The sequence below is a fragment of the Mustela erminea genome, chromosome 7 (genome assembly GCF_009829155.1).
Source record: "Mustela erminea isolate mMusErm1 chromosome 7, mMusErm1.Pri, whole genome shotgun sequence".
NCBI classification, from domain to species: Eukaryota; Metazoa; Chordata; class Mammalia; order Carnivora; family Mustelidae; genus Mustela; species Mustela erminea.
In genome coordinates, this window is record NC_045620.1 from 11,643,134 (window position 1) to 11,663,422 (window position 20,289).

Here is a 20,289-nt window from a genome sequence, read left to right on the forward strand (position 1 = left end):
TCAGATTAGAATTAGATTTCTGTAAGCAAATACACACTATGAGTCTGAACCCTATTCCCATCATGCAGCTGTGCCCGTTACTGAAATGGAGCCTTCTGTTGACGACTTAGGTGCAACCTAAGTGAACAGCTTTGAATACATTCTTTTAATGCCAAGGATATGTGCCACTGGATAACTATTATGTTTGAGCTGGTGGCGGGAGGTGTATGTACTCCTTGAAATTACATAGGACGGACTACAAACATACAATTTTCTCAAGGGGAAGCCTCTACCTTTCATCTGGTTGTCAAAGGAACCTATGATTCAGAAAGGATGAGAACCACCACTCTACAGGGTGAAGGCTGTTTTTTGCAACAAGGAGCTAATTTATCTGGGATCCCTTCCGTTCCCTTTGAGCTTCCATCTCTCCAGTAGTGCTTCTATAGCACAGTTAGATACGGGTTCAGACCCTGGTTTCAAAAACCTGAACTCCCCGCGTAACTTTGGTAAGTTACTCCATATTTCTCCGAGCTTCTGTCTCTTTATGTGCAAAAGTGGGATGACTGCCTCTCCCACAGGGTGTAGTGAATTTAATGAGACAGCGCTCAGTACACAATGTCTGGCATGTGGCTAATGCTCAGTGGATGAGAGCTTTTGGTTCTAGGACAGACAGACATCAAAAGAACTTCTAGAAAGAATTTCCTCCACATCCAGCTCCTCCACAAGTGTAAAGATGTGTTAGAAGTAGATGGGATAAGATGACGCGATTATTGAGGGATGAACAGAGGAATAAACTAAACAATTCAGATTGGTTTATTCTCCCTCCCAAAATATACTTCCATTTGTGGTTGGGTTTTTTTTTTTTCTTAAGTGTTATTGAAAGTTATCTCTACACCCTACACGGGGCTCAAACTCACAACCCCAAGATCAAGAGTCGTACACTCCCCCTAGTCAGCCAGGTACCTCCCATTTGGTATCTTCTTTATGTGAAAGTTAATCAGCAAGAGGAGCCTTGGCTGATTCATGGGGATGCTTAGGAAATAGCTCCCCATAACACCCCCACCCCCTGACCTTACGTTCTTTTTTTAATTTACAAATGACACAGACTTTACATTTAAAAATTTTTTTTTTTTTTTTACAAATGGGGAGAAGAGACCAAACCAGGATGACTTTCCTCAAGGAAGGTAAGGGCTGCCCCACAAACTTCAGGCCAACACAGCTACTTCCTCCGCTTGTACCTACAAAGAAAATCCACAGAGTAAAGAAAGACCAACTCTCAAAACCAGAAAGAGGAAGGAGGTGCTTTCCCAAGGGAGGTCCAATCCCAGACAGGCACAGCCTCCGGCCCTCCAAAATGGCAAACATTACCTGGATTTAGACTTGAAGCTTCCTCCTCGTCTCTGGTGGGGCAAGTCCAACTGTTTCCTTTCTTCAAAGGAGGGGCTGCAAGTAAGAAGATGAGATGCTGAAATGAAGCAGGACAGACAGACATGTCTCACTGTCGCCCCTACCCAGCTCCCACAGGAAGCAGCAGCAACACGGAGGCACCATTTTCAGGGTGTGAGGTTTTAAGCCTGGTGCTTCAACCTGACAATACGGGATTGTGGAAGTCAGGGCCCAGCTTTAAAGTGAGAGTGGAAGCTTCGTCTATCCCCAACTCAACCCCAGCCCAAGGGATACTTGGGGGGCGGGGGGGGGGGGGGCGGGGAGGGTAACACATTCCTAAGAGCAAACCAGGATCCTCTGCCTTTCTAGTTCTCCTGAGAGAAAGGTCTATTTCTGAACTAGAAATGTTCACCTCCAAGACAGGAGGGCCTTCATACTTTTCTCCTGTTCTCACCCTGGGATTCCGAGACGATCTTAGCTGGGGCTGGGGGATGGGTAGGGGTGGTTCAGACAGGAACCCTTAAAATTATATATTCTAAAGCTACAAGTATATGGGAATTGGGGAGTGCAGGAGGAGGAAGAAGGGATACAGCTTTGCTCAAAATACAAAGAGCCCCATGGTGACTTAAAACCCTACCCAGCTCGATACTGTTTCAGGGCCTTCTTGCTCGTGTTGGTAAGTTCTTCATCAAATACAGATTTCTTCACCTGCTTGTGTTTCTTGGCTGTGCACAGGAAGAATGGGTTAGAATGGCCCTCTTTGGCCCAAGCTCCTAAATCCTATCCTTAAGCCCAGGTTAACAGTTCCGAGTTCAGTGGATGCTCCGGCCAGATGATTTACTGACATGGCAACAAGACACACTGGATCCCAGCAGAAAACAGATGAGGAACTGAGAAGTGGCAGGTGAGACAAACCACTCCAAAGGATGGCTGCAGAGTCCCAAAGTGAAAAGAACCACTGAAATGTGAAATGAGCTGAAGACTGACTTCACTAATTTTTTTCCTCTGACCTGCTTCTCTAAGGAGCAGGATGTAAGGACTTAGGCTCAAGTCAGAAAGGCCTGGGTTCAGGTCCTAGCTCTCCCCACTGACCATGGGGTCACTTCACCACTTAGGAACCCAAAAGTAACTGTACATACTGGTACACACATTACTCAGAAAATATGGGCTCTTATTATCCCTCCAATTTTCTCCCTGACCAGAAGCACAAGTTTCAGGGAGAACGTTCCTACCAGCTCCTGTGGGCCCCCCTCCCCCTCTGCCTACCAGGGCCTCTTGCTGGCTCCTCCTCAGGCATTGCTCGGGCCCTCTTGGCTCTGCGATTCCTCTTGGCCAGCCGCTCAGCAAACATCTGCGCCTTGAGGATTTCAAACTGGGACCTCTCCTCTGCCTAGAAAGAAGGATGCGATTACAGAACAGACTACGAAGGCTGACCCATGCCCCCCGACAGGCACCCCGCCGCTTACTGTCATCTCCCCCTTTTTCTTGGCATCCTTCATAAACTTCTTCCTCTTTTTCTTTCCTCTTAAGGCCAAGTCAAACTCCTGCAGAGCCTTGGCAACTAGGATGACGAGAGAATACGAGATTCCAAGTACCGTTTTACATCATTTTTTAAAAGCAGTACACGTATTTTAAATTGGTACGTAAGAGTTCAAAATGAGAAACAGCCAGTCACATCCTCTGCTGGCGGTTACCTCTCCATCTCGCTACCGTGCTTGTTCCGCTCTCTCTCCATTAATCCACTTGAGGCATGCGTTATCATGTGAAAGATGGTATGGTTCATCCATACCCCCCCACCTTCTCGCCATATTGCTGGGACTATGTTTAACCCAGAAATTTAACATGCCTGCACCCTAACTTTTTGTCCCATCAGATATAGGCAGTATTTTTTAAACTGCTGGTACAATCTCTTTGGAGGGTAACTTTGCATCCCTAACAAAATAATAGATGCATCTATCTTCCGGCCTATAATTTCACTTTTGGGAATTTATCTTGCAAATCAAATGCGCATGCTTAATGGTGAAAGGGCGTTTGTAGAGTTAACTCATTACACGGTTAGAATAGCAAAAGATTACAAACGATTTCAATGTCCCTCAAGAGGGGATTAATTAAATAACTTATAATCTACCCACATGATGGAAGACCAAGCAGCCATTTAAAAAAAAAAAAAAAAAAAAAAAAAGCAGGTATGTATGTGCTTGTATAAAATGTAAGCTATAAAACTAACTTGAAAAAAGGTGTAGAAAAATGTGAATCTGTGTGATAAAAAAGGGGGTTGAGGAGGGCAGGGAATACATATAAATCTCTTCCTGACCTATTTTTTTTTTAATTGTGGCAAAATAGATAAAACATAAAATTTGCCATTTTATCCATTCTTCTTCTTCTTCTTCTTTTTTAAATACTTATTTATTTGAGAGAGAGGGAGAGCAGGGAGAGGGGCAGAGGGAGAGAGAGTCTTAAGCAGACTCTGCTGAGCATGGAGCCCTGTGCGGAGCTCGAACTCACAACCCTGAGATCATGACCTGAGCTGAAACTGAAAGTTGGACACAACCTGACTGTGCCGCGCCAGCGCCCTTACCCATTCTTAAGTACACAATTCAGTGGCATTCATCATGTGCACAGTATTGCAAAGCCATCACTGTGACCTGTTTCTGTGACTTTTTCATCACTACCAATACATCTGTAGCCACTCATGACTCCCTCCCAACAAGCCCTGGTAGTCGCTATTCTACTTTCTGCATCTCCGGATTTACTTCTTATGAGGAGGAGCCATAACTACCCGTCCTTCTGCGTCTGGATCACCTCACTTCGGTTCACCTTGCGACGTGCACCCACTCCATGACGGCTACACCGCACTCCATGGGATGGGCGCACATCCGTGTCACCATCGGTCTGCCGACACACATAGGTCGCTTCTACCCCGTGGCTCCCGTGACTAATGCTGCTGTGGACCCCAGCACACAGTGTGCCTCGGAGTCCCTGTTCTCAGTTCTTCTGGGAACAGACCTAGCAGTGGCCTTGCTGAGTTCTAGAGTTCTGTGGTCAGCTTTGTGAGGGACCTCTCCAACATACTTTTTTCCTTCTTCCTCTCTTCCTTGGTCTGGAACCAGCTCCTCTCAGGCTCGTGGTTCGATGCTTCCTTCCCCTTCTCCAGGAGCCGCTTTGCTGTGTTGATCTGTGGACACAGCACAAGGATGGCTGCCACGACAGCGCCATCTGGTAAGATGTGACTTGGCAGCTGCAGGAGGGCACTCGTGTGGCCGACCCCGGGTTTCGGCGGGGCATGATGGGCAGAGGCTGCCGCAGCCCGCAGCCCGCTTCCCGCCCAGGCCCTGCAGGCCTCCACCCTGCAGGCAGCCCCACCTGGGCTTCCGACTGCTGTAGCTCTTTCTCCTCGGCCTCGAGCTGTAGAACTGCATACACGTCCTTCTCCATCTTCTCAATCTTGTCCCGGAATTTGAGGATGACATCTCAAGCGAGAGAACAACAAAAAATTTTAAATAAGCATAAATATTATGTAACTGATGCAAATAACATAGATGTGTATTTAGTGACAACAGAAAACTGGGGGTTTTTATGGGTGACTTCTCTGCTTCACAACAAGCCCCCGTCCAGTCCCCAAAGAGCCTGCTGCTCTTGGAATAAATTTCAAACTCCTACACGTGTCCCCTGCCTACCTCTCGGCGTTTCAATCTCTACCCTTGCTCCCCATACACTGGGCCCTCTGGCTCTTCCTTCACTGACTCGCACATCACGTCTGCTCCTGCCTCTGAGGCTTTGCCCTGGTTTTCTCTGCTTGGCACACTGTCCACAGACCACTCACGGCTGCCTCATTCTTATCTGGGACGCAGCTCAAATGCCATCTGTTCAGAGGCCTTTCCTGAACAGCTTTCGAAAGCAGCATCTCTCCTCCTCTGTCATTCTGGATCACATCTACTCTCATTATTTATTGTTTTTTTCCCACAGAGTATCAGCTGTTTTGCTTCCTACTATATTCCTAATACCTAGGATAGAATAAACAGCACTGGGCACCCAGTAGTACTCAATTATTGCTAGCTGATGGAATGAATTAAGTGAAAATGAAAAGAATGGAAGAAAAAAGACATGTATGAATGGAATAAAGGTCTCAAAGGTTATGTGCCTAAATGTAACAGTGGTGAGCTCTTCCACAAGCAATTACCTTTTGGCTTTTATTTACTAATTTCCAATACAGAATATATATTATTTTTATAAATTGAAAAAAAGAATGCGACCCTACTGATGAGAAGGAAATGAATGAAAGACATCTAGAACAAGTAGGTGCTGACTGGGCTTTTGCCCCAAGAAGCCTTCTCTTCCCAAAGATTGGAAAATAACCTATGAGTGAGGCACTCGAGGCCTAAGTCTGTCATCGTTCCCTTTCACACAGAGAGAGACACCGAGGGGCAAGGGGAGACCAACCCGCACAGGGGCACTCGGCAAGGAAGTAGCAGGACTGGAGTTCAAATCCGGATCCTGACGACTACCACCTCTTACTCTGCTCTGGCTCTGTCCCAGAGTCTGATCTAGGACCTGCCCTGCCCACCCCAACCGCCCTGAGCTGCTGCAGTGGTGCCTCACCTTGAGGAAGTATCCGCGCCTTCACGGGGGCCTTGGCGGCTTTTACAATCTCCTTCAGCATCTTCCGCTCCTCTTCTCCCACCAGAGACACCGAGCGCCCAGCCCGGCCAGCCCGCGCTGTTCGCCCTACCCGGTGGACATAATGCTTGATGGTGTTGGGCATTGTGAAGTTAATTACCTGGAAAATAGGTCCAAGTCAGGTCAAAGTCAGACCTGGAGGTTGGAGAGAGACAGGACACAAGGAGGCAAAAAGACTCCCAGCAAAGGTTCAAGGAAGATGGGCTGCTCACCGTTTTAACCCCCTCAATGTCAAGTCCACGGGCTGCTACATCTGTGGCCACAAGGATGTCAATCTGTTCATCCTTAAAGCGCCTAGAAATAGCCACAAGCAGATGTTCACCTGGATACTCAACCCCAGAAAAGCTCCACAAGAGGCGGAGCCAGCAGAGAGAACACAAATCCTTTTGGATTCAAGCAGGAGAGTACAGATCGTCACAGTGATAATCTAAACGAGATCCTAAATGTCAGACCATCTGATACACCCACAACACCTTAAACATCTTGTAACGCAGAACAAACATAGGTTTGTACCACCTTAAGCCCCAATTCTTACAAATTTAAAAGTTCCGGTACCACAGAGCTAGACTGTAGGAAGGAGCATATGCACATGTCTCAGGCTTCAAAGCAGCCTTTCTTTAAAAAAATACCTTTCAGCTGCCTGTGATAAATGCAGATAAGTGAAGAATTCTAAAGGATCCCTCTGGGCCTACAGGCATGACTCCATTCTCCAAGAATTAAACAAAAACAAACACATGGAAAACAGGACATGGCAAAGTACTTGCTCAAGAAACAGAGGCTGGCTCTGGCTTTGATAACAAATCTCATCCTAACAGACCCAGGTATGGCCCACTGCTCTGGAAAAGCTACAGAGAACAGGACATGTGCTGTTTCCCAAGTCAGAATTTCCTGCTGTGGCCCCACTCAGCAGCTCCAACACTCGAGCCCTGGGGCATCAGTGTCGGTTTCTGCGAGGGTGCAAGGAATTCTCCATGTTACCTAAGACATAACCCTACGGCAGCTGCACAAGTATCTTTATAGTGGGGGACCGGGCCATCTGCAACCCCTGCAAGCGCTCTAACATAACCTCTGGGTGGTGTTTCCCTCTCTCAGTGAGGAGAGCCCTCGCTGAAGGATGGGAGGGGGCCTCAGCCCCCCGAACTTTACCGGAGGGCCTCCAGCCGCTGCGTCTGTGATAGGTTGCCATGGAGCTCGCCCACCTGCAGCCCCATGAGCCCCAGAAGGATATGCATGCGGTGGGCCTGCTTCTTGGTCTGGGTGAAGAGCATCACGTGGTCAGTGAAGGTCCTTGTCAGCAGAGCTGGGGGGGCAGGAGGGAGAGCAGAGTGAGCCGGAAGCACCTGATACACATCCCCTCCGCGCCTGTAAAGTGGCTGCTTGGCTGGCAGCGGGGGAGACAGGCAAGCTCCCTGCCTCATGAGGCTCACATTCCAGGGCACAGAAGAGAAGCCGATTCCCGGCTCCCAAGGGTGACAACGGGGGTGAGACAGTGAAGGGAAGATGGGGAGCCAGCTTTAAGGGGGGCCTCTCTAAACAGGTGATGTTAGGCTGAATGACAGGGCCGCCTCCTTCCCGAGATTTGTGGGGGGAGATTCCAGGCAGGACAAGAAGCAAATGTGACGGCCCCGAGGCGGGACAAGCTTGGTGGGTTTGAGAGAACGGAGGCAGGAGGGTATGGCTGGACGCCGAGGCTGAGCACTCCGGGCAGGCAGGGGCGGGGTCGCAGAGGGTAGTACAGCACTCAGGAGGGAGTGCGCACAGTGGTCTGCGAGCCACGGGAGACACCCGACAGTTGTAAACAGGGAGGGAACACGAGTGAATGTTCACTTGTGGTGAACGCATCACTACAGGGTGGAGAACACATCCCCAAGGGACAAGACTGGGAGTAGGAGCCAAATCCAGGCCACTGCAATAATTCAGGCAAGAAAAGCAGCAGCTTGAACCAAGAGCCAGAGGCAGTTGTGAGGGAAGTGGCTGGGTGTTCTGTAGGCCCTAAGGAGGACAGGACAGTCGGAGGGAGGTGAGGTGACAGAAGACAGGGAGGAAGGACCCATGGCCAAAGGGGCAGAGCACACTAAGGGCAGGACCACACAAGGGGTCAGGGGAGCCCATCAGAGGAGGTGCCAGGCTACACCAGAGGCTTCAGTGTGCCCCCCCAGCAGACAAGGGAGTCCAGCTCCCCCTGCCCAGTCCCTCCCTGGGCTTTCACCTGCCACGATGGCTTCCCGGTCCCCTTCCCGATTCGGCCGGATCCGGACGAACTCCTGCCGCAGGAAGGGGGCCACATCCGTGTTGCTGTTTACAAATATTCGGACAGGATTCTTCAAGGAAACAGAAGCCAGATCTTTTACCTGCCCAGCACAAACACAGGGATGCTCACTTGCCTGCCAGGAGGTGGGGGTAGGTAGTAGGGGCGGAGGCAAGCCTTGCTTGCCCCAGCCAACCCCCTACAGCCCAACCTGGGTCCCCCGCATTCACCCCACCAAGCAGAATTCCTGAGGCCCACCTCGTCCGTCATGGTGGCCGAGAAGAGCATGGTCTGGCGGTGGTGGGAACACATCCGGATAATTTCCTTCATCTGTTCCTCAAAGTACTCATCCAGCATCCTGAAGAGCAGGGACAAGGAATCAAGAGGAAGGGACGAGCTCACATCTGTCCCAGCGATGGACAGAAAACATCAGCCAAGCTGATGTTCCGATGTTGTAACTGGTTTTATGTATTTATTTATGTATTTGTATTGTTAGTTTACCCTTTCACCAAGATTCATCAAGCACTAGCATCTGGCCACATCTGCTTTATCTTATTTTTTCTTTTTGCTGAAATATACATAAATAAGTAGCAGACATCACTACACCTTACCCCATCTCGGCACACATTCCCTAAGAAAGGACCTTCGCCAATATGACCATCATGTCATTATCACACCCCAAACATTTGAGTGACCTGAAACAGTCCAAATTCAGATATCTTTAACTGTCCCAGAAATGTCATTTTATAACTATCTTTTCATTTTTTTTAATCCAGGAAACCAAAGTTTCTATTTTACGCTGGCTATCCTGTTTCCTTAGTCTCCCTTAATCTACAGACGTCTCCTCAAGCTTCTTCACATTCTGTCTTTGTTCACTTCCCAGTGACTGGATTCGGTAACTCATCGCGCCAAGAATGTGCAGGGGTGCGGCTGTGCACTTCCCTCTCCACCGGGAGACACAGACCGTCCGTCTGTCCCAGTACCACTGAGGTGAGTTTGACCACATGACTGAAGTGGTATCGGCCAGTCCTCTTTGCTGTGAAGGACCCTTCCTCTCTGTGTAGGTAAAACTACTCAGTAGGGTTACTGACTCCGACTTGCTCAGCTGCCTTAGTCCTTCACAGTATTTCTTCCCCCAGTTCAGGCTCCAAGCAAGCATCGCGGACCGCGTTCAGGGGTCGTGGTCCTTGATTTCCCTAACAGGAAACACCCACAGCCTTTCTTGGTCTTCTGAGACCTTAACACTTTTTTAAGACCACAGTTCCCTTCCCATTTAACACCTCAATCCCAGATCATGTTCCCTTTGCTCAGAAATATCTCCTTGACTTCCCTCGTGACTCAAGAATGGTTCATTTGCGGGCGCCTGGGTGGCTCAGTGGGTTAAACTGCTGCCTTCGGCTCAGGTCATGATCTCAGGGTCCTGGGATCGAGTCCCGCATGGGGCTCTCTGCTCAGCAGGGAGCCTGCTTCCTCCTCTCTCTCTCTCTGCCTGCCTCTCCATCTACTTGTGATTTCTCTCTGTCAAATAAATAAATAAAATCTTTAAAAAAAAAAAAAAAAAAAAGAATGGTTCATTTGCTCTGGGGGAATCAGTCAGTTATCCAACAAACCCTTACTGAGCATGTGCTAGATAGTAGACACAACCCTGGGCACAGAGCAGCAAGCAGCACAAAGCCAGTCCTTCACAAATGGGTCCCAGGGGACAGGAGGGTCACAAGCACCATACGGGCATTCGGGTGACAATGTAGGAGGTTGGGGGGGCATAGCACCTCAGAGAACGGAAAGCAAGAACTGTTGCAGACAGTAGCCAGCAAAGGCCCTTGGGGTAAGTGACAACCGGAACAGAAACGAGAAGGTACAGGTCACTCTGAGCCGAGAAGACAGCAAGAGCAGAAGTCCCTCCGTGGGGCTGCGCTGACAGGACTTCCCCACGCGTTCTCCATGGGTGGGGGACGAGGACACAAGCGTGAGGCGAAGAATTCTGGCCCAAACCACTGGGAGGACGAAGCTGCCACGCACGGAGATGGGCCTATGGGGTCAGAAGCCCAGACCTCTTTAGCTCGGAGATGCTTCAACTGGAGAGTAAACCTGAATGCGCTTTGGGCTTGTGGCCTCCTTCCCCTGCCCCCACTTTGATCACGAGTCCAGTTCACTGAGGTTCATTCTGTTTGGTCAAGAAGGAAAGGGTGAGCAGAGGGGACCCGTATGAGAGAAGAGGGAGCGAGGGAGTCCCCTCCCACAGTGACGGAGGCCGTCTGGCGAGTCCTCACCGTGCGCTGGCACTCTGCTGTGTTGCTCCTGGAATCCTCAACACCAGGAGCGGGGGAATGTTCTTATGTCTCACTTACAAACGAGAAGAGATTTGTTCTAGAACCTAAGTAACAGGGGCACCTGCCTGGCTCAGCCGGTGGAGCATGCTACTCTTGATGCCAGGGCTGTGAGTTCAAGTCCCATGTTGAGTATGGGGATTAGTTAAAAAATCTCTAGGGGTGCCTGGATGGCTCAGTAAAGCCTCTGTCTTCGGCTCAGGTCATGATCCCAGGCCACATCGGGTTCTCTACGTGGGGAGTCTGCTTCACCATCCCCCACCGCCTGCCTCTCTGCCTACTTGTGATATCTCTCTCTGTCAAATAAATAATATCGTTAAAAAATAAATAAATAAATAAATAATTTTTTAAAATCTCTTAAAAAAATCTAAATAATATTTTCAAATCTCAGGAAATGGCTGAGCCAGAATTTGATGTACCTTCCCTCTTAACCATCACATCACAGAGCAAGAGAAAGCAGGGTAATCCAGACTAGTGATGAACAGATGTCCAAATGTGAGCGGCGGAACTGGGGTCGCACACACAGCCTTAGCAAGATCCATGAAAACCAGTGCACAGGCAAGTTCTCTTGTGGGCGTGGCCCCTGGGACCCCGGAGCACTTGGGGCCCCACCGGTTCAGGTGTACCTGTCAGCCTCATCCAGGATGAGCACCTCAATACTGCTCAGGTGGAAGGAAGGGCAGTTGTGCAGGTGGTCGATGAGCCGGCCTGGGGTGGCGATGAGGATGTCAGGCGCCGCCCTCAGAGCTGCTTCCTGAGACTTCACGTCCAGGCCTCCTGCAGAGGAAGAGCCCCGCCGGCGGCCGAGTCAGTCCGAGGTTCAACAGTACGGACCGGGCCCTGCCAAGTCCCACCCAGATGCAGCGGAAGCAGCTGAAAACAAGACTGACAAATGCCCCGCCTGGATGGATTTTACGAGATGTTGGGAGAGACAAATTATCTCAATACAATTGTGCTAAGTGTGAAAAAAGGTGAAGGCAAGAAGGCACTTCAGAGCAGAAGGATTCAAACACCCAAGGACTGACAGAAGCAGCTGCGGAAGCCAGTCATTTCTCCATCACCTTCGCCCTCCCGCTGCACAGCGAGGGTTCCATGAAGGTTGGAGAATGGTACCACAGAACAGCATCAGAAAGATTCTGCCCCAAGTGTTTGATTCTTTATTCATACAAAGCAGAAATTACGTCCTAAATGTGTTAATACCAAGTTTTTTTTGCCCTGAATTTTGCAGTTTCATTTTTTTAAGGTTGGTTAAATGTCAGTGAAACCCTCTCCCCTCCCCCGAACTTTGTACTCTGAAAACACCTCATCCGGTTTTTCAAGCGGGTCTAATCATAGGCAGGCCTTCCTGGTACCCATCGTCCTCCGACGGCGGGGCACACCCACCCTCCGCCGCCTCACGGGCTCTCAGGGGCCGCCGGACACTCACCCACGGCCAGGCAGGTGGTGATGCTGCAGAACTGAGCCAGCTGCTTGGTGACCGAGTGCACCTGGATGCCCAGCTCTCGGGTGGGAACCAGAATGAGCACGCGCGTGACAGGAGCCTGGCGGGGTTTGTAGATAAGCCGCTCCAAGACAGGCAGGGCGAAAGCAGCAGTCTTACCTGGAGGAGAAGGCAGCAGAACACAGAGACACGAGCTTCACTCCCTTCAAGGTTCAGATTTTCACCTGGGCCCAGAAGACCTACATATCCGCTCAGGAGAAAATAAAGCTATGTTTTCATAAAGCTTTTTTTCTGGTTTTAAGACTACAGGGTTCATACAAAAAAATGCGAGAAGTATAAGAAAATATAAAAATAATAAAAATCACCCACAGTTCAGCCAACCAAAGATAAACATTAACCTAATGGAATCTAGATTATCAATATTTTTCTTAATGGACAGAAATATAAAAATCGAAAACTTAATGTAGTAACATTATATATTCTATTCAGTAATCCCCCCCCCCTTTTTTTTTTTTTTTACAGATTTTACTTATTTATTTGACAGAGATCACAAGCAGGCAGAGAGGCAGGCAGAGAGAGAGAGGAGGAAGCAGGCTCCCTGCTGAGCAGAGAGCCCGATGTGGAGCTCGATCCCAGGACCCTGAGATCATGACCTGAGCCGAAGGCAGAGGCTTTAACCCACTGAGCCACCCAGGCACCCCAGTAATCCCTTTTCAAAAAAAGCATAACAGGGGCGCCTGTCTGGCTCAGGTGGTAGAGCATCCAGCTCTCGATCTTGGGGTTATGAGTTTGAGCTCCACGCTGGGTGCAGAGATCACTTAAAAAAGAAAAACAAGGGCGCCTGGGTGGCTCAGTGGGTTGAGCCGCTGCCTTCGGCTCAGGTCGTGATCTCAGGGTCCTGGGATCGAGTCCCGCATCGGGTTCTCTGCTCCGCGGGGAGCCTGCTTCCTCCTCTCTCTCTCTCTGCCTGCCTCTCTGCCTACTTGTGATATCTCTGTGTCAAATGAATAAATAAAATCTTTTAAAAAAAAAACAAAAAAACAAAAAACAAAAACAAAAACCACATTTCCTGTTTCTTTAAATACTCTTTACGTTTAAATGGTTGTACAATATTCTTTCATGTGACTAGTTCTACTCTATAATCAACGTATGGATATAAAACGCCATGACGAAAGTCTGTTTCATAACGTCTTTACTCCTACTGCAGCACCTGGGTGGCTCAGCTGGTTGGGCCTTTAACTCTTGATTTTAGATCCCATATGATCTCAGGGTCATGGGATAGAGCTTTGCATTGGTCTCCACTCTCAGAGGGCAGTCTCCTTAAGGATTCTGTCTCTCCCTTTCACTCTCCCCTGCCCTGCTTAAATTTTTAAAAGTCTTTATGCTTATCATGGCAGCAACAAGAGATCATATCACAGAGATATCCTAAGAGGATAGTTACAGGTCACAGATTTCAGGGGATCTCATGAAGGCCACCTTTATTTATACATAATCCCCAGTCATAGGAGTAAAGATTTTATGAAAAGAATGTTAATCATAACACTGTATATTAGTGCAGTTTATTACAGGAGACACAGTTATATAATAGGATACTATACAACTATTTTTAAAAAATAAAGAGTACGTAACGAAATAGGAAAACATATGTTGAGATTTAAGGGAAATTAATACGATTATATGGTGTTATTGCATTATAATTTATGTTTGAGTATTTAGCAAAGTGGCCCTTGGGTAAATCAACCCAGACCCCTGCTGTAGATTGAATATCCTCCTCCTGCCTCCTCCTCTCCCTACCCCCCAAGTCACTGTCCTTTTTACCTGTCCCAGTGGCTGCACAGGCGCAGATATCCTTCCCCAACAGACCCACAGGTATGCATGCCTTCTGGATTGGGGTGGGCTGCTTGAAGCCCATGGTTGTAATGGCCTACAGCAAAAGATGGGATCAGACAGGATGGGGAGGAGTCGTCTCAGCACGAAACAAGGCACATTTCCACACAGGTGGTGATTGCTTCAGTCCCTCCCAGTCATTCATTCTACAAACATTCATTGAGTACCCACTCTGACTACTACGTGGGAGATCTGCCCGAGACACTGAGATACAGCAGAAAACCAAAGAAATAAAGACTCTGCCCTTGGTAATGTTACAATCTGGTAGGAAAAAAAGACCAAACAAACACCATCACATGCCATATGGAAAAACCACAGCAGTCAAGGGGTTTGGGAACAAGTATGATTTACAGGAGGGTCAGGGAAAGTCTCACTGAGCAGGGGATACAGAGTAGAACCCTGAAAGAGGTGAGGAGCACCACAACCAGATTACCGGAAAAACCTTCCAGGCAGAGGGACTGGTAAGTGCAAAGGCCCTGAGGAAGAAAACGTCTAACCTGTTTGAGGGCCAAGGAGGAGGCCAAGATGGCCAGAGCAGAATGAGTGCTAGGAGACATCACCAGAGGAGACCAGAAAGGGCAAGGCCTTATAGGTCAAGATGGAACTTTTTTAAAAAAGATTTTATTTATTTGACAGAGAGAGACACAGCGGGAGAGGGAACACAAGCAGGGGGGGTGGAAGAGGGAGAAGCAGGCCTCCCGCTGAGCAGGGAGTCCGATGTGGGAGCCTGATGTGGGGCTCCATCCCAGGACCCTGGGATCGTGACCTGAACCGAAGGCAGACGCTCAACGACTGAGCCACCCAGGCACCCCAAGATGGAACTTTTTGAGAGGGTTGCCTGGCAAGTGTGAATTTAGGGAGGCAGAGAGCCCAGTTTAGGGCAGAGCCTAGTTAAGGGGTGACTGCAGTCATCCCATGGTAGCCAAGAGAAACCATACCTTCAGAAGAGGGCGGGAAAGGTTCATGTCCTGGAAAGAGAGGTTTTCATCATACTGAGAAGCATCTTCAAAAAATCCTCCTGTTTCCTACACCAGAGAGTCAAAAGACAGAACAAGAATTCAGCAAAACGTGCCCAAGGAAACTAACTGGCCTTAAAATCCTGTCAGGCTGCCACGCTCAGCTGCACGCTGTTCCGCACGCTCATGCTCACCTGTCCCTTCTTCTTCTTCTTCCGCTCCTTTACTCTGAGTGTATCTACGGAGAAAAGCAGAGCTGGCCATCAGCGCTCGTACCTACTGAGCATTTACAGTCTGCTAGCCGCTATCCTAAGTGCTTTCTGTGGACGCCTCACCGAAACCACACGACAGCCTGAGGGAGCTGTCATTAGCCTCGTTTGACAGTGAGGACACCGTGCGGCAAGCTCGCCAGAGACCAGGCTAACCCACTGCACTCTATGATCACGCCTGCGCACTCGTTTCCGCCAGAAATAGTTACGGAGCACCCACTGGGTGGCTGGGCCCATCTGAGGTGGGACGTAGGGGATCTATCACCCCAAATAAGTCTGACTCTTAGAGGTGCCAGCCCCTGTGTGGGGCTGGGAAGGAGGAAAGGGGAATGGTCTGTTGGCAAAGGACAACACCCCTAACAAAACCCCAAGAAAAAAGAGAAGCTAGAGGAGTTCAACAGGGAGCTCTTAAATGTGACTGGGTAGAAGAACACAGAGAATCCTGCGGAGGAAAGGCAGACCCTTCCCATGTCCTGTCCCCGTTCCGGACAGCGCGGCCAGAGCGCCTGCCTGCTTTGGTGAGGATGTTCTCTTCAGCTGACGAGTAATCGGTCTCGGAGTCTTCCTCTTCTGGCCCGCACTCGTCTTTCCCGTCAGGGTCTTCCTGCTCCTCTGGTTCCGAGCCCTCCTTTGCTTCTTTCTCCTCTGACTTCCCAGACTTGGCGTCTTTATCCTGCAAAAAATATCACAGTAAAGTAAGGCGACCGCAAACTGCAGGAAATCCAGAACTTCTGAAGAGTAATACCATGCCCTCCAGCCTGCACGGAGCGCTCGGTGGACTCAGTGACTCTTACCGACAGACACACAGAGAAGCCCGTCTGCGCCGCCGCACTCCCAACTCTGGCTTAAAGGAAAATGGTGGGGTCGTGTGGGGAGGGCCAAGCTCAGGGCTTTACACAGAGAAGTACCTGCTTTGCTTTCTCACCTCTGTTTTCCTTTTCTTGCGAACTTTCTCAATCTTCTCATCTAATGTAGTGGCTGCCCTCTGCAATAAAGATTAGATGGATAAGAAGTATATACACGGGAAAGAGACAGAGCAAATCTGTGAGGGTTGGGTCTCCAGTGTTAATATAGAAGGGGCCTGTCTGTCTTTGGACAGGTACATCAATCTGCAGATTATCCACAACAACAACAGAACAACATAAATAAATAGTCAAGTGCAAAACATCTTTACCTGGAGCTAAGAAGAACATCCACTTTTTAGAAGGTGTTTACTACTATTTAGAAGAAAAGAATTACCAAGAGATGTCCCATTTATATCTGAATGCTACTTAGAAAAACCTTTCCCCATGCCAATCAGACAGAATTTAGCCTGGCAATTAAATGCCGAAATCAAAGCAAACTCCAGTAATGCTGGATACTGCTCTAACTTTTAAAAAGGGTAAGCAATGGCAGGCCTCCTTTACATACACTCGAAGCACCCTGAAATGCCACCGCACAACTACAATTAACTGTGTGATTATTTGTTTACTTATCTTCGACCCTGCTGGGCTGTAAGCTTCATAAGACTAAGTCTTTAATTACATGGGGTCTATATGCCAGGACCTCGGAACATAGTATCTGTAAAGTGAACCTAGAGTGAACTTTCCTCAGAACATGGACCGGAGGAACAAACACCTCATAATTAATTTAAAAAAGGACAATTTCTCTGGCATTCTCTGAAAAAATACTGAAAAGGAAAAAAGTCAGAAAGAAATCCTGTCCAGGTGACCATGAAGAGGCTATGCTAGTTTATATGAATCAGAACACCAACAGAGTCTGGAGTAAAGTATTTTTCTTTGAGGCCCATGAAATGGAAAATAATGTGGATGCGTCTTCTAGCTCGGTCAGCAGACTCAAAGGAAAACAAGGGATCTTGGCAAATAAGTAGATGATGGTGACATTTGTGGCAGCTTTGGCTATTCTGTGTGGGAAACAGGGACCTAAACAATGACATCACCTGGCAAGTGACAGAATGAGAGTATCTGTGGGCCTGACCAAAACGCTACTGCCAAGGATACATGCTAGACTGCTCTTTGTTACAGACTCATGTAACACAGTTTTCTCTCTAGTATTCAAAACAAGGAGGAAACACCTAAAAAAAAGAGACCATTTTAACATAAATATGCCCATCTTTTTCTAAGTCAAGCAATTTGTATGTAATACTTGGTATTCTTCAACCATTAGACTGGTATTATCAGATTTCCTCTAAAACCTTTTTTGCCCTCCACATTTTAGTGTGTATAATATCAGGAAGGGTCTCCCTTAATATATATACTAAAGTTAATCTAAGTTCGCCATGCCCTCCTTCAGGAAAAGCCATCATGGACCTCTTCTAACGAAGAAATGAGATATTTCTGAGATATTACTTTAAAATATCATCCGTAGATCAATTAATGCGTTTCTAACTGGTCTGTAATGAATCTCTGCTGCAACGTTTTACACTGTGGTTTGAATCAAGACTGGGCGTTATTTGCGACTGCTTCTCCCCACCCTGTCAAAACTACACCTCGTATTTCCAAGAGTTCCAGCCTATGCTGAATGTAAACAGGTGGCAAAAGGCAGTGCGGTTACATCCCGAAACCTACTGTCCAACCCTCGGCCCACGGCCTGGAACTGCCTATCACTGTCTGATCTCACCTTCTTCTTGAGCTGACTCATGACATCAGCCATGGCCCAGCTGCCATCGTATGCCCCCTCTTTCTCAGTGAAAACGAAGTCAGGGTTGAAATCGGCGCTGCGGTTCTTCTGCAAGGCTTTCTGCTTTCTGCCCAGCACGATGGGGCCCTGGGAAGAGGGAGAAGCAGGATGACTACGAGCTGAGATGAAAGAACACAGAACAGGAATCTTCAACTGTCATGGGAGATTTTAACACGGCTTTCTCAGTAACTGACAGGTTAAGAAGACAACGTGTAAAAAATCTGAAAAGCACAATCAACAAGCTTCATTCCTGTGAACACAGAGCTGCACCTGCTCGTAGAGAGCGCACCTTCTGAACAAACATGGAGTAGGTGCTGAAACTGATCACATAGTTTGAAAGAATCAATATCATACAGACTCTCTTCTCTTCCAGCAATTCAATGAAGTTAGAAACCAATGACAAAAACCCATACATCTAAAAACCGGAAAGGAAGGAAGACTGGCTGAATTATGGCTTCTGAGAACTAGAAAATGCTACACTGACCTTTTTTTCCTCATTTGAGTTAAAAAGTCTCATAAGAACTCTCACCCTAAAGTTGTTATTATTAATCATTACATATATATTGTTTCTCAGGTACTTAGTTGAACTATTGATAGTCATACAGCACTTCATATTTTGACTTTGGCATGATCATTGGCCACATTTGCTCCAGTCCTTTTTTTTAAAGATTTTATTTATTTGGGGCACCTGGGTGGCTCAGTGGGTTAAAGCCTCTGCCTTCGGCTTGGGTCATGATCCCAGGTCATGATCCCACTGTGGGCTCTCTGCTTGGTGGGGAGCCTGCTTCCCTTCCTCTCTCTCTGCCTGCCTCTCTGCCTACTTGTGATCTCTGTCTGTCAAATAAATAAATAAAAATCTTAAAAAATATATTTTATGTATTTACTTGAGAGAGAGAGAGAGTATGAGAAGGGAATGAGAGGGGAGAGAGTCAGCGGGAGAAGCAAACTCCATGCTGAGCAGGAAGCCTGATGCGGGACTCGATCCTGGGACTCCAGGATCATGACCTGAGCCAAAGGCAGTCGCTTAACCAACTGAGCCACCCAGGTGCCCCGCTCCAGTCCTTTTTAATGATAGTTTTCCATTCAAGAAATGAAAAGATCAGTCTAGCTGCTAAGTAGTGAATGGGGTGGGAGGAGGAGCAAGAAAAAGAGCTGGAGACCAGGTTCCTTAGGATGCTGGGTGTCCAGGCACAAGGTGGCAGTGGCCTGGGCTAGGGTGGGCTAGGAGAAAGGGGGAGAAGTTAAAGAGCTGAGCTAGCCTGAACGAAACTGGAGGGAAGTGAGAAAGAAGCTGTCAAGGATGGCACTTAGGTTTCTGGCTCTAGACCGAGCAGGTTGGGAAGGGAGGGGGACCCAAGTTCAGCTTTGGTGAAGCTGAATTCGTGGAGGCCATGGGACACCAGGGTGGAGGTGTGTGCGGGCAGATGAGGCCACAGCGGGGCCAACACCCGGACTGGATCTTCGTAGGGTAACACCTTCTTCATGACACTGTTCCTCTTGTAACTGCCACACCAGACCACACAATGTCTGTAAGCCTCACACCCAGCATAAGCTTCACAAGAGTGGTGTCCTTGCCCATCTTGTTCACTGTTATGTCCCAAACGCTGACCACTAGGTGTAGCCTACAGGTACCTCCACGTCAATAAATACTGGCTTAATGAACGAACTCCTGATCAGGAACCACGTCTGGCTTCGCCCCTGGATCTCTATCACATAGAGCCTGGATTCAACATCAGTGAATGGGGACTGAGTTCGCCAAGACAACACGGCGCGTTGCCGGCACAGGCGCAGAGGTGAGGGAAAACGAGTGGCGACCAAACCGAGGAAGATCTTGGGTTCCCCTTTCAGGACACTTTTCGGCTTGGCAGGAGGATGCTGAGGAGCAGCTAGGGGCAGGGGCCCGAGGAATCACGGAGAATGGAAGCAGACACGGAAACCCGACTGCACGCCGCCGCGCCCCCCACCCGATCGGCTCATACCTCCTCCTCCTCGTCCCCGGAGTCAGACTCAGGATCCCCCGGCACCTCGTCATCTTCACCTATGGTCCCGATTAAACCCAGCTCCTCAAGCATGCTGCCGCAGCACCACTTCCGGAAACCGGCTCGCACGCAGGCCGGCCCTTACTTTCCGTCGGCCTCCTCGTCGTCACTGCGCATGTGCTGACGTCACTTCCGCTTGGGGGAAGGCCCTGCGACGCTTCCTCTCCCGAGCGTGGAGTGCGCACGCGGCAGTCGGGGAGGTGGTTTGGGGTGACGGAGTCCCTGTCCCGCTGCGCTAGGGTGAATTTCTTTGTCTTGGTGCGTGGGCCGCGGCGTGCACGCTGCGGAGGAGGTGTGCTGGCGGCGCTCTGAGCCTGTGCGTTTGCGGACGGAGACTTGTGGAAGAAATGGCAAACGGTTAGCAGGGCTTACTACTGGGTAGTAGAATTAGGGGATTTTTA

The 20,289-nt window shown here is 48.8% G+C and overlaps 1 protein-coding gene across 1 annotated transcript; it reads right to left on the bottom strand.

The window, feature by feature from the left end:
- Window positions 1–1,099: 1,099 nt before the first annotated feature.
- Window positions 1,100–20,004, bottom strand: DDX27 (DEAD-box helicase 27). Its single transcript, XM_032350393.1, has 21 exons — window positions 19,829–20,004; window positions 17,790–17,936; window positions 16,096–16,155; window positions 15,681–15,843; window positions 15,096–15,139; window positions 14,884–14,970; window positions 13,877–13,982; window positions 12,044–12,217; window positions 11,244–11,394; window positions 8,549–8,648; window positions 8,252–8,393; window positions 7,189–7,342; window positions 6,255–6,336; window positions 5,965–6,142; window positions 4,729–4,835; window positions 4,438–4,540; window positions 2,832–2,926; window positions 2,632–2,755; window positions 2,003–2,090; window positions 1,348–1,422; window positions 1,100–1,217 (listed from the first exon to the last, which is right to left on the bottom strand). The coding sequence occupies exons 1-21, from the start codon at window positions 19,919–19,921 to the stop codon at window positions 1,199–1,201; spliced, it is 2,292 nt and encodes a 763-aa protein (XP_032206284.1). The 5' UTR covers window positions 19,922–20,004; the 3' UTR covers window positions 1,100–1,198.
- Between the last annotated feature and the right edge of the window lie 285 nt (window positions 20,005–20,289).

Bases quoted from the DNA above. Each gene is read 5' to 3' on its own strand.
- DDX27 (XM_032350393.1), bottom strand. From the start codon at position 19,921: ATGCTTGAGGAGCTGGGTTTAATCGGGACCATAGGTGAAGATGACGAG. The intron at 16,156-17,789 runs GTGAGATCAGAC...TCTTTATTGCAG, and splicing joins TGAGTCAGCTCAAGAAGAAG to AGGGCAGCCACTACATTAGA. The intron at 6,337-7,188 runs GTAAAGTTCGGG...GGCTATTTCTAG, and splicing joins CAGCGGCTGGAGGCCCTCCG to GCGCTTTAAGGATGAACAGA.